The sequence below is a fragment of the Podarcis pityusensis genome (assembly GCF_964106645.2).
Source record: "Podarcis pityusensis genome assembly, chromosome: 10".
In the NCBI taxonomy this organism is placed as follows: domain Eukaryota; kingdom Metazoa; phylum Chordata; class Lepidosauria; order Squamata; family Lacertidae; genus Podarcis; species Podarcis pityusensis.
This window is the reverse complement of record NC_138035.1, coordinates 61,763,700-61,776,507: the sequence shown is the minus strand read 5'-3', so window position 1 is coordinate 61,776,507 and position 12,808 is coordinate 61,763,700. Positions and strand designations below refer to the sequence as shown.

The 12,808-nt window shown below is 41.5% G+C and overlaps 1 protein-coding gene across 3 annotated transcripts in view; it reads right to left on the bottom strand.

Moving 5' to 3' along the window:
* PLXNB2 (plexin B2) overlaps positions 1-12,808 on the bottom strand; it is a 347,788-nt gene that overhangs the window by 17,327 nt on the left and 317,653 nt on the right. For all 3 annotated transcript variants that reach the window (XM_081023406.1, XM_081023404.1, XM_081023405.1), the window contains exons 25-31: positions 12,365-12,594; positions 10,900-11,081; positions 9,472-9,538; positions 7,889-8,035; positions 4,049-4,205; positions 3,172-3,272; positions 1,801-1,885 (exon numbers count right to left, since the gene is read on the bottom strand). In XM_081023406.1, coding sequence (XP_080879532.1) covers positions 1,801-1,885; positions 3,172-3,272; positions 4,049-4,205; positions 7,889-8,035; positions 9,472-9,538; positions 10,900-11,081; positions 12,365-12,594 — 969 coding nt within the window. The remainder of the gene's footprint in view (positions 1-1,800; positions 1,886-3,171; positions 3,273-4,048; positions 4,206-7,888; positions 8,036-9,471; positions 9,539-10,899; positions 11,082-12,364; positions 12,595-12,808) is intronic.

Genomic DNA, 12,808 nt, shown 5'->3' with positions numbered 1-12,808 from the left:
AGTGCCCTTTATCAAACTTGTTCCCTGTCATAGTAGGAGCCAGAGGACAAAAAGCCTCATCATATTGGGTCCCAAATAAGGAATGAATGCTAATATCCAATATTCCAGGCTTTGCCCACACAGAAAAAACCCACAGATGTTGAAAATGCAGAAGATTTATCTGACCAACAGGCTTAAAACTCAGCCTGCTTCCCATTGGCAGACATCAGGACAAGGGACCTGCTGGGATGCATTACAAAACACAATGCCTATTTCTGCACAGGTTGTGCATTTAAATTCCATACCACCAGGAATCATGTAGTCTCTGGTCTAAAGAATGATGAATGTGTCAAAGGCATGACTTATTACAGCCCAAATCAGGACTGGCCCTATCATTATGTGGGCACTGAATCTAAGGAGATGCCTTGACTCCAGTTTCGCATAAATGTCTTTGCTTTACTTTCATAGGTAAAGGTAAAGGAACTCCTGACCATTAGGTCCAGTCGTGACCGACTCTGGGGTTGCGGCGCTCATCTCGCTTTATTGGCCAAGAGAGCTGGTGTACAGCTTCCGGGTCATGTGGCCAGCATGACTAAGCCACTTCTGGCAAACCAGAGCAGTGCACGGATACGCCATTTACCTTCCCGCCGGAGCAGTACCTATTTATCTACTTGCACTCTGACGTGCTTTCAAACTGCTAGGTTGGCAGGAGCAGGGATCGAGCAATGGGAGCTCACCCCGTCGCTGGGATTCGAACCGCCGACCTTCTGATCGGCAAGTCCTAGGCTCTGTGGTTTAACCCACATCGCCACCCGCGCCCCTTTTATTACTTTCATAGGAAGTAATAAAAGTAGTGCCCTTGGGGAATGCTTGTAGTTAGAAGCTACACCTACTTCCTGCCCCTCAGCCTAGGTTGGCACAACTTTCACTAGTGTGGGTGTACTTATAACGTCCATCAACACAGAGCTTAGTATAAGACACATTGCAGTCCCCAGGAATTGACACAGCCCAAGTCTTCATAACGCTGAATATTTCAGTGATATTTTAATAGCTTCAAAAACCAACTGGGCAAAACCAGACTGCCTGTACATAGGCACAAATTTCTAGCCCATTCTATTGTGGGCCTAATGAATGCTAGAAGCATCTGATGCTGAGCACGGATGATGCTAAACTGGAATGACTCTAATTAGTTCCATGAATGAATATCCACCGGAATATCCCTCGAAGAATGTGATATGAAATAGTAATACAGTGGTACCTCGGGTTAAGAACTTAATTCGTTCTGGAGGTCCGTTCTTAACCTGAAATTGTTCTTAACCTGAGGTACTACTTTAGCTAATGGGTCCTACCGCTGCCACCACTGCGCAATTTCTGTTCTCATCCTGAAGCAAAGTTCTTAACCTGAGGTACTATTTCTGGGTTAGCGGAGTCTGTAACCTGAAGCGCCTGTAACCCAAGGTACCACTGTAAAGGCAAATGTTTAAAAAACTCCCACAAGGGCAGGACCATTGAGCAACATGCAAATATCTGAATGCTGCAGCCGACGTGTTTAGGAAGCACATGATAAAAAATGGGCACAACTGGTGGAAAGAGAAAATTTAACTAACTAAAAACAAAATCAATATCCTTAGAACTTATGTTAAGTAATAGAATGATCTCTTAAGGTACTATTGGCAATCACGAAACCACTCTGTTCCTGCATAGCAAAATACAGCTTTAGCCACGAGGGCCAAATCAGAACAGGGCAACATTAGCATTACCCACTGGTAATATGTTGAGTGCTCTTCTGAGGCCTTTAGAGGAGTAACAGATCATACTCACTTTCCTCTGGCATGTCTTGCTGATGGTCCTCTGGCTGTTGGGAGACCCCCATTTTTGACAAGATGAGAGTAGCACCGTCCCGTACCTTTAACAAAATGCACAGGAGGGAATTGCTAAGAACATCCAAAGTAAATCTTACTTCTGCAAAACATCTACCGTATTTTTCGCTCCATAAGACGCACTTTTTTCCTCTTAAAATCTAAGGGGAAATGTCTGTATGTCTTATGGAGCGAATGTGTGGTCCCTGGGGCTGGCGGTGGGGGAAGCCCGGCTTTCCGCCACCACCAGCCCCAAAGAGCAGGCAGGTCGGGGAGCAGCAGAAAGGCTGCTCCAGAAGCCAGAACAGCGAGAGAGAGCACTGCGCAGTGCTCCTTCTAGCTGTTTTAGCTTCTGCAAAGCCTCCGCAGGGCAGTGGGGAGCCTTTATCCCACTATCCTGGGGAGGCTTCACGCGGCTATCCCTGGCTTTTCTGGGAGTTGGGGAAAGGGACAGAGCGCGGCTCCCTCACTTCCCCCACCTCCGGCAAAAGCCCCCAAGAGCTGCATATTTTTTTTCTTGAATTCCCCCCCAAAAAAGTAGGTGCGCCCTATGGTCTGGTGCGCCTTTTGGAGTGAAAAATATGGTACTTCCTATTCAAGCAGTGCATACAATGTGTGTGTAGGGAATCAATTCACTATCCCTCACAAACTCATTCCTTTCCTTACATCGTTTCAAATTGTTCATTAAGATGTCCACATGGAGCACTTGCAGACAAAAAGATTTATTCCTTCATTTCATAATGGAAGGGGCACTCCAGATATACATTCATTTGTGTACGTAAAGCTGTGTCTAGGTTTGAAGTGAGCTGGGAAAGATGCTGTGTCAGAGAATCAAGAGTTATAATCTAGTGACTATTTTTTTAAATAAGAAGAAAAATCCATCGCGCAACTCAAAATTCAGTCTTTCAGATTCTCTGAACTACGGGAAACTGAAACTCACTAAAGAGCAGAGAAGATGCATTGCATTTGTGAAGTATGAAAGTGTTACGGGAAGCGCATCTTGCCTTGGGCATAATTGACAGTCAGTCTTGAGTACTGGCAATATACAAAGCTAACTTTTATCCCGAGCAAAGAATATGCCTCGGTTTCAAAAGAGGCTGTATCTTGTCCTCCTAACTGATGAGGCACTCCATAATCGCCCAGTTGCAGCAAATGCCAACGTATTTTTGGAACCTTTTAGGATTTATAGTCTGGCCTTTGCAAAGGCAGCAGAAAAGATCTACTCATAGATTTGATAGGAGAAGGAGTACACGTTGTCTCAGCCAGTTTTTTTAAAAAAAGAAAAGCTGTGTGTTACCAAAAAGCAATCAACAGATACAAACAACTTCCTTACATTATAGTGCATCAGGGTATTGATGCGTTTCCACCTGCCGTCTCTTTGGGACGTTAAATCCAAGTCGGAGAGTATCTGTGCAGTAGAGCCCGGACGCCACTCTGAGGAGCAATTACGAGAAAACAACAACACATTGTATATTGTATCGGTGTGCAACTAAACATAATTCAGATCCGAAATGAGTTTTCCATTTAGTAAACTGCTGAAGCATTGCAAAGGTTCCCAATATCTGCTCTCTACCCTACCCCCAAATTAGCCCTGCTTTAAAAGAAAAACAAATCGTCTTCATCTCCTGAACAAAATATGAAAAATGCAAAACTAGTTTGCATGCAGTGATTTACCCCGAAACACATCTCCCAAAAAACAGTGCTGTAAAAAGAGTCAAAATCTTGAACAGTGACTCATAACACAAGTAGCAAAGTGAACAGCTTATTTATGGGTCCAGCTTTTCAGAATACATATACAGAATTACTGAGACTAAGTTCCTTTAAGGCATTTCTGTTTGTTAGTCATGATGAGTAAGCTTACTTTTGATCACTTAACTGCTTTGAAGTATTGTTGTTGTTGTTGTTGTTTTACAAACAAGCAGTATATAATTTGTATGAAACAAAGAAACTAACCTGTTAACAGGTCTTTGTTCCGTTGACAACTAAGCCGAATTATAGACTATTACGTAACTTCTTTGTGAATAGGTCCAAAATATTTTAAACCAAAGGTTTTCCATTTAGGTCAATATTTAAAATAATTTATTAATACAAATATAAAAGAACAAGAGTACAAGAGCTTGCTAAATCTAGGTCCTTCCTGTTAGTATCCCCTTTTGACACCAATGCATTTATTAAATGGCATTAATAAAAGAAGCAGAACCTAAACATACCAAGAACGACATTATCAGGCTTTGGCCAGTGCGAATGAGGCAGATTTCGATAGACTTGGTCAATGATCTTTTCTTTCACTTGAGAAATAGTATCACAGTTGAGCACTTTTACAGGTACGGATTCTGTGCCTTCATCTTGTACAATCACATTCACAGTCTGAAGGGTAGGAAATAACATGGTTATACAAATTAGACAAGGGGGGAAAAATCAATGCTTGTACTTATTAATTCCAAAAGATCAAAAATTTAGACACCTGTACAAAACCTTGTATGCCCTCATCTCCATAAAAAAAAAAGACAAGGTGAGAAAAAAAATAGTCAATGAGCCATTTCAGTCTCCACACCATTTTCCCTATTCTGAGTATACAGAAAAGAGCCTTCAGTGGATGTTCTTAAATACAGTGTATTTCTATACCACTGGTACTGGATCTTGGGGACTTCTTAAAAGCAGGTTTCAAACAGATACAAGTTATTAGAACTATCTACCATCCGTGGCTGCTTAAATAATGAATTTCTTAAACAGAAGAAATTCACATTTTAAAAATTTATTGCACTTTCAAAACAAAAGAGAAAGTGCTTTTTTTTTTGGTTCCAGAGACATTCCTGTTCTTATAGGACTACAGAATCTTCAAGCATGTAGCATCTATCAATTTTAAATAATAGGTATTTAAGCCTGTAATTACAGGTGGCACATTTAGTCTACAGAGTCATATATTGATTATGATTATAATTTTTATATTGATTTATATTGATTATGATTATAATTTTTTAAAATCTTACTGCAGCTATAATTGTATTTTGTTTTTATGTGCTATAACCTGCCCTGATACTCATAGTGAGGGGCAGGCAAGAAAACTATCTTGATCAACCCTTTTCTGCTCGCATATGTATCAGTATGAGTTTCATTCCAAATTACAGCTTTGGATTAACCAAGCTGTATTTCCTATATTTCCCTATCCCTATACAGTATTTAAGGGTTCTGGCTGCACTGAACTAGCCTAGGGAAATGTCCCCAAATACTGACCTTGGGTCCACAAGACTGCCACTTATCATATTGGCAAGAAAGGGAGCATTTATACATACCTGATTAAATGGTATGGCAGATTAATGTTGGTAATTAACTTTGCTAGCAATTACTTTTCCTGCTATTAGGGTCCTCTGCTTTTCAGACCGAAAGGACTGGGAAAGCACACAATTCTAATAACCAAGAAAATATATGTGGCAATATATTTATTTTCTGTCTTCCACCCATAGACACAATGCTGAATGGTTATTCAGCACCAGCAGAACAGAACTGGGGTGGTAGAAGAAAAGATTGAGGGAAATAAAAGAGAAAGAGAAAGAGAAAGAGACCGACTCCAAGAGGGTCTTGATGGGTCCCTAAGTGAACTTTTGGAGTTAGACAGTATTTGGGCCAACCCATGAATATTAGTAACCAATCAAATAGTAAAACAAAAAAACCCCAGACTCTTTATTTTTATTCATTTATAGAAGTATTTATATACTACCAATTCATGAAAAATATCAAGGAGGTATACAATATATTCAATAAAATACTGTTTAAAAATCCCAAATAATCCAAATAATCATTAACATGTCTAATCAAGTGACGCCTGGAAATCATTTGTGGGTTTTCCTACTAAATCTTGGTTAGAAAAGTATTCCATGGCACAGGATGGTGACATTGAACGCCCAACTTCTAGTTGAGGTTGGCTGGGCTTCTGAAACATGGTGGACAGCTAACAGAGTTCTTTCTGGATGTTCTCAGCAATCAAGCTGGGATATAAGGGCTCAGGGAAGTCCTTAAGGCATTCTGGACCCAAGATGTTCAGGGCTCCGTATATATATTAACACATGCCATATATTTATAACAGCATAAAGAGACTGAGGGATGGGGTGAGTTTTGCTTGCACTCTTCTGTTCACTCAAAACAGCAGTGCTGGCTGTTTTCCCATGCTGTTTTATTTTTCTTTTATTAAAATATATGCCTCCTCTTTCCCCTTGATTTGAACTGTCAGTATTTGAAAAGTTATATACTATGTCTAAAAGTCTTACAAACTCCTTGCTCTTCCCATACTCCCCCAATTTTCTCTTTCCTGAAAAATATATTAAATGTGCTTTCAAACAGCACTTTGTAAGTGTTTTTTATTAAGTTTCTTCTGATGCCACAGTTGTGCCATTGCACAAGTCGCTGTCAAACAAAATGAAATCGTTTCTAGTAATGCCAATAAACTTGGGAGAATTTCCCCAGCAGTGTGGTTTTTCTAGATGAAGAATATGACAGCACACTTCTGCAAAGTCCAGTCCCATGGTCTGTTCGTATACACTACGTTTTTAAATCTTTCATAAGCAAGTCGGAGCCGAACGAGATGCGATGTAGTATGTGCCTTTGTACAGAATCACAGAATTGGGACCCCAAGGGTCATCCAATCCAACCCCCTGCAGTGCAGGGATCTCAGCTAAATCAGGCATGGTGGAGGGAAATTTAATGCCTTCCTCCCCTGCTTCAGGCCTAAGGAATTTTAATCCCTCCTCTGAATCCAGAGGAAATTCCCTATTGCAGCCAATGGGGGATTTCTCCCCAAAACCAACTTCTCAAGAGGGATTTTTAAACAAACAAACAAACAAACAAACAAACAAACAAACAAACAAACAAACCTGCATATTTGATGCAGAGATACTTGGCTCTCAGGTAAGGGACCCCTGACCATTAGGTCCAGTCGTGATCGACTCTGGGGTTGTGGCGCTCATCTTGCTTTAGTGGCTGAGGGAGCCGGTGTACAGCTTCCGGGTCATGTGGCCAGCATGACTAAGCCGCTTCTGGCAAACCAGAGCAGTGCACAAAAACACCGTTTACCTTCCCGCCGGAGCAGTACCTATTTATCTACTTGCACTTTGACGTGCTTTCGAACTGCTAGGTTGGCAGGAGCAGGGACCGAGCAACGGGAGCTCACCCCGTCGCGGGGATTTGAACCGCCGACCTTCTGATCGGCAAGCCCTAGGCTCTGTGGTTTAACCCACAGCGCCACCACGTCCCTTGGCTCTCAGATTCCTCCCAAATGGCGGGTCACGTGAAAACCTAACCATGCCAGTATGAACAGCACAACTCCCGCTGTGCCATCTGGCTAAGTGAGCCTTCTGCTCGATGGACAGCAAAGGACTTGAGCAGAACATGCTGGCTACTGATGGAATGTTGGTTAGAAGAGTATGGGCGGGAATGCAATTTATAATGGGCGAAGAGAGACCGCAAAGCTAGGACATTATAAAATTCACAGCAGATTAAGGAGCAGCTTAAACACAACTCTCCTGGACCAGATCAACGGGTCCGTCTGTGATCGGTACTCCCCAGAATTTCACAGCTCTGAAATGAAGGCATCAACCCTTTTGTTCCACCCAGTGCCATACTGTATCTGAACATGGAGATTCAATTCAATCAGGCCATTACGGCTAACAGCTATTGAGGAACCTACTATGTTTCATTTATCTAGTCCCCTTTTTAAAAAACTGTCTATGTCATCTGAGTTGTTAATTTGTGTTTATTCTTTTGGAAGAGAGACTTCACATTTGAATATGCCATTACCTTTTCTTCTTTGGGTTAATCCACTAAAATACCAAAGGCTTCATGTCAAATTATTGTGTTCAAGTCAGGGCAACAAAATTAATTACTTTATCGTTATTTTTTGGCCCTATGGCACTTCTCCATTATCTATGTTTTACAAAAACAAAACAAAAGCAACCCCCCCCCCAAACCCACACCAGCTGGGTAATAGGGAATGATGCATTTCAGAAGGATTCCATTTTACCAATTTCCTGAAAGAAAGGTCTATAAAAGTTACGCACCAGTTGTGAATACTCTACATCGTCTCCCAGCAAACCGGTGTCATTCAGTGTGTATTTGGCCTTCATTTGCACAGCATCCACAGGGCCTTTTTCCACTTGATGTTTGATAGCCTTGAATAACTTATAAAGAGGTTCTCCTGCGTTGTCCTGTAAAAATTGGTGAGGGAAGACAATGTCAATATTAGCTATGTTTTGACAGATAAACAGTGGCAGTGTTTGAGCAAACACAGAACCCTAACCTGACATTATGAGAACAAACCTTCTGTCCTTCCTCTTGCAGATGGGGATTAGCAACTTCTGATCCCATTTTGCTGCAAACCATAAACCTTATTCATGCAGTTGGAGGCATGTGGGCTGAAAGCAAGGAGCTGGCAGATCAGGCATGCAACTCAACTTACATTTATGCATGCCCTGGCTGCTTCTGACCTTCACAGGTTGAGTACGATGGTCTGAAGGCACATTAATCTGAATGCACTCAGAAGCCTCCCCACAATTGGGAACTTTGCATTACAGTGGTACCTCGGTTACATATGCTTCAGGTTACATACGCTTCAGGTTACACACTTCACTAACCCAGAAATAGTGCTTCAGGTTAAGAACTTTGCTTCAGAATGAGAACAGAAATCGTGCTCCGGTGGCGCAGCAGCAGGAGGAGGCCCCATTAGCTAAAGTGGTGCTACAGGTTTCAGGTTAAGTACAGTTTCAGGTTAAGTACAGACCTCCGGAATGAATTAAGTACTTAACCAGAGGTACCACTGTATCTGGGTTTTGGATCATAGGGAGGCTTCCAAGCCTGTTCCCCTAAACGCACTTTGGTTTGTCCTTTAGATCTTTATACTGCAGGAAGGCTGGAAGCGGACCTGTAATGTAGTGGGATGTTGTGAGCAGGGTTTGGTAGCCTGCCACTTCCCAACTTGAAGTTCACATATGCTCACCTGGAAGTTTTCAGTTTTATCTAAATAAGTAAGCTATGGTTTGCACTTGCCTGAAAACAACTGATGACCTGTGCCACAAACTAGATTTAATGAACACTCACATCAGAGTGCTCTCTAAATTGATAGTTATATTCTTTTATATACTAACCTTTTCTGCTCTCCCACATCTGTTTACTGCTCCTAACCCTTCTTTTAGATTCTTATAGTCCTTTAGATATACCTTATGTTTTAATACTTTTCAGATTTCCAAAATGTTTTACAGATTCTAAATCGGGCATAGGCAAACTCGGCCCTCCAGATGTTTTGAGACTACAGCTCCCATCATCCCTGACCACTGGTCCTGTTAGCTAGGGATGATGGGAGTTATAGTCCCAAAACATCTGGAGGGCCGAGTTTGCCTATGCCTGTTCTAAATGATTGTACCCCACCCTACTTGCCACAATAAAGATTTGATGATGATGATGATGCCTGAAAACAAGGGTTGCAGACCAAACTACGGTTTGCTGGAACTCATCCTTCCAGGATGAGTTCCACCATGAGGGAAATGGAAGTACATGAGTCTGAGGCTTATTTGTAACACCAAACTGTGGTTTGGTTATTATGCAAAAACACAGCAAGTGTAAAGTGTGCATGCATTTCAGACTTTACCTTGAGGTACTGATATAAACATATTGACATCCAATTAGAAAGCATCCTCTCCACCACAGTTTCTGATCTGAAACAAATGAACAAATAACTGTTGAACGACATGGCTAGTGCAGCCTGAATTCATGCATTTGTCAAGAGCTAAAATCCAGAATCTGTCCTATATTCCTTAACCAGTACATACAATCTCATGTAGATTCATTATAGGCATGTTTTGTAATGCGCATTCCCACTGACTTTGTGAGCAAACATGGTATCGTACTTAGAATATTGTATTCTTTCCCCCTTAGCCATTTAAGTGTTAATTTGTTGGTGTCTTCCTGGCACATTGCAAAATCTGTATATTAAGACATGCAGCCCTCAATGTGAAGTTCTACTTTCTAATATAAGGTTGAAAATAGATGGTGTTGTGCGGATGCCTGATTATCGTCTTCCAAAGCAACTACTCTATTCCGAACTTAAAAATGGAAAGCGTAATGCTGGTGGTCAACAAAAGAGGTTTAAAGATTGTCTCAAGGCAAATCTAAAAAAATATAGTATAGACACCGACAATTGGGAAACACTGGCCTGTGAGGCTCCAGTTGGAGAACAGCCTTTACCAAAGGTGTCATGGGCTTTGAAGACATCTGAACTCAGGATGAAAGGGAGAAATAAGCTAAGAAGAAGGCACGCTTGGCAAATCCACACCGTGATCAACTCCTGCCCGGGAACCAATGTCCCCACTGTGGAGGGACGTGTGGGTCCAGAATGGGCCTCCACAGTCACCTACGGACTCATCGTTAAAATCATGTTTATGGAAGACAATCTTACTCAGCTACGAGTGATCGCCAAAGAAGTAGTAGTATTTTGATACCAGTAGCGATAGGGAAGTACCCTAAGAATATCGTTCAATCAGTACTAAATTAATTGCTATAACAAATATGCCACAGAATATCTCTGGGGTCTTTATTGTAACGTAGCTATCTGAGAGAAACGTCTGGAGGAGGATGCTTTTCCTGCTGGAAACAGGCTCACAACTCTGGCTGTCTCTCTATCATATGACAGGAGAACATACATCACATTCCTCACTGAAAGGATGTTTTATATCCTCTGTTACTACAAGGCAGGATAAAATGTGCATGGTTCTTCTCTTCCCATTGTATTCTCAGAACTGCACAGTAAGGTAGAATAAGCAAAGACATGTAATGATTGGCCCCAAGGTCACCCAATGAGCTTCATAGCTGAGTAGAGATTTGAACCCAGACCTTCCCAGCCCTACTCTTACACTCTCAAATATGTACTAAAGTTCTTAGAATCCCAGTGCACAAATAGTAATAGATGTATTTGAGAAGGGAAGCAACAGACACAATAAGTTGTGCTCTGTTAAAAATGATGGGAGTTTTATTTCATTTACTTCAATGGAAACTGGGCAACTGAAGAAACCTTCCCTACCTTCTGAGCATCAGTTTGGGATTTTTGGCCACAACGTACTGCTCCATTAGCTCCAAAAACAATGTCCTCATGATGTCCGTATAGTATTCCAGCTTCCCGTGCAAAGCCACAGTCAAGAGAGATGCAAAATACACTTTTGCACGGGCAGAGAATTCTCTTTGGTTTTCTAATGTGTGAATGAACTAAACAAACAAAACAGAAAAACATCAGGTATGCAGGGTATTGTAGGGTATACATGGATGTGTGAAAAGGGAACACTTTGCATGAACAGCTGCTTCCATAGAGGGGCTTCCACTGAGCAGGAAATCCACCATATCGGGTTTTCCACTTGTGTGAAGTTTCCCCTCTCAGATTTAACCAATGAAGATTTGAGGTGGCACAGTAATGGGATGCAAAGAATTAGGGTCAGAAGTGTGGCTCTGATCCTGTTGCTACAAGTAAGTAACATAAAAGGTAAAGGTAAAGGGACCCCTGACAGTTAGGTCCAGCCGCAGACGACCCTGGGGTTATGTGCTCATCTTGCTCTATAGGCCGAGGGAGCTGGCGTTTGTTCGCAGACAGTTTCCGGGTCATGTGGCCAGCATGACTAAGTTGCGTCTGGCAAACCAGAGCAGCGCATGGAAACGCCATTTACCTTCCCACCGGAGCAGTACCTATTTATCTACTTGCACTTGACGTGCTTTTGAACTGCTAGGTTGGCAGGAGCAGGGACCGAACAACGGGAGCTCACCCTGTCATGGGGAATCGAACTGCTGACCTTCTGATCGGCAAGTCCTAGGCTCTGTGGTTTAGACCGCAGCGCCACCCGTGTCTCAGTAAGTAACTTACATGTGAATAAATGTAGGAATAGGGCTTTGGGCAAAATATACCGCAACAGTACTAACTAGAGCTTGGCATTTTATTTTTTGCCAAATGAAGTGATGCCTTTGTTTAACTACGCCATTCAGCACTGTGTTTGTCATTTGCAATACAATAAACTTCATTGAACAATAAGCTATCACACTGCCATTTGGTGCATATGTTTGGGACACCTTTGTTAAAGGAAAAAGGGGAGAAACGGGGATTTCTAAAGCATTTCTCAGTTAAGTCTCAAAGAGGATACAAATGATCTATATAAGATATACAACCTTTTACTCTTTCTCAGATTGAAATTTTCTTTTAAATAACTTTTAGATCTAGGCATTTTAAAACACTGCTTTTATTTACTGTCACACCAAATGGCTAGTGCAGTGATCAAATTGGATATGAATAGTTCATGGAAGGAGCTAATAATATTTCAGCTCAATATCATACAGGGAATGACAGGAGCAGTGTCAAACTACTTGAGATATTACTTACATTGTTCACACAGCCTTTTGCAAAATATACATGGCAAAAATATGCAGACTAATTTTGTTGTTGTAAATATATATCAGGCAAAAATGCGTTTCAAGGAGACAAAAGGGACCTTTCACTTTTTACTTACATTAATGAGAAATGATTTACTATTCAGCAGATTGGAGAATTGATTCAGTGCCTGTTCTACGGTTTGCCGTCGAGCTTCAGGAATATCCAGCCTCCCAGTGATCATGACATCTTTTTCTCCATCTTTGGATGGCAGGAAGAAGACTCTGTCCGTATATGTTTTGTAGTCCAGCACAGGAATTCCTGCTTCGTTAACATCGTTTGTCTGATCTTCCATTTCTATCATCAAATCTACAAGAGGCAACATTTTAAAGATTTCAGTGGAAAATAAACTATTGATTCAGCCTTTGCTACTTTGAAGGGGGAAACATCAATATCCTGATTTTTTAACTGAAGCACCCTTTCAACTTTACTTCCATTTCCATTTCGGTCTCATTTAGCAAGATTTGCACCTTACAGTAAAACTTGTTTTCCCAGTGGAAGCTCGCTTAACAGAATTAGTTGC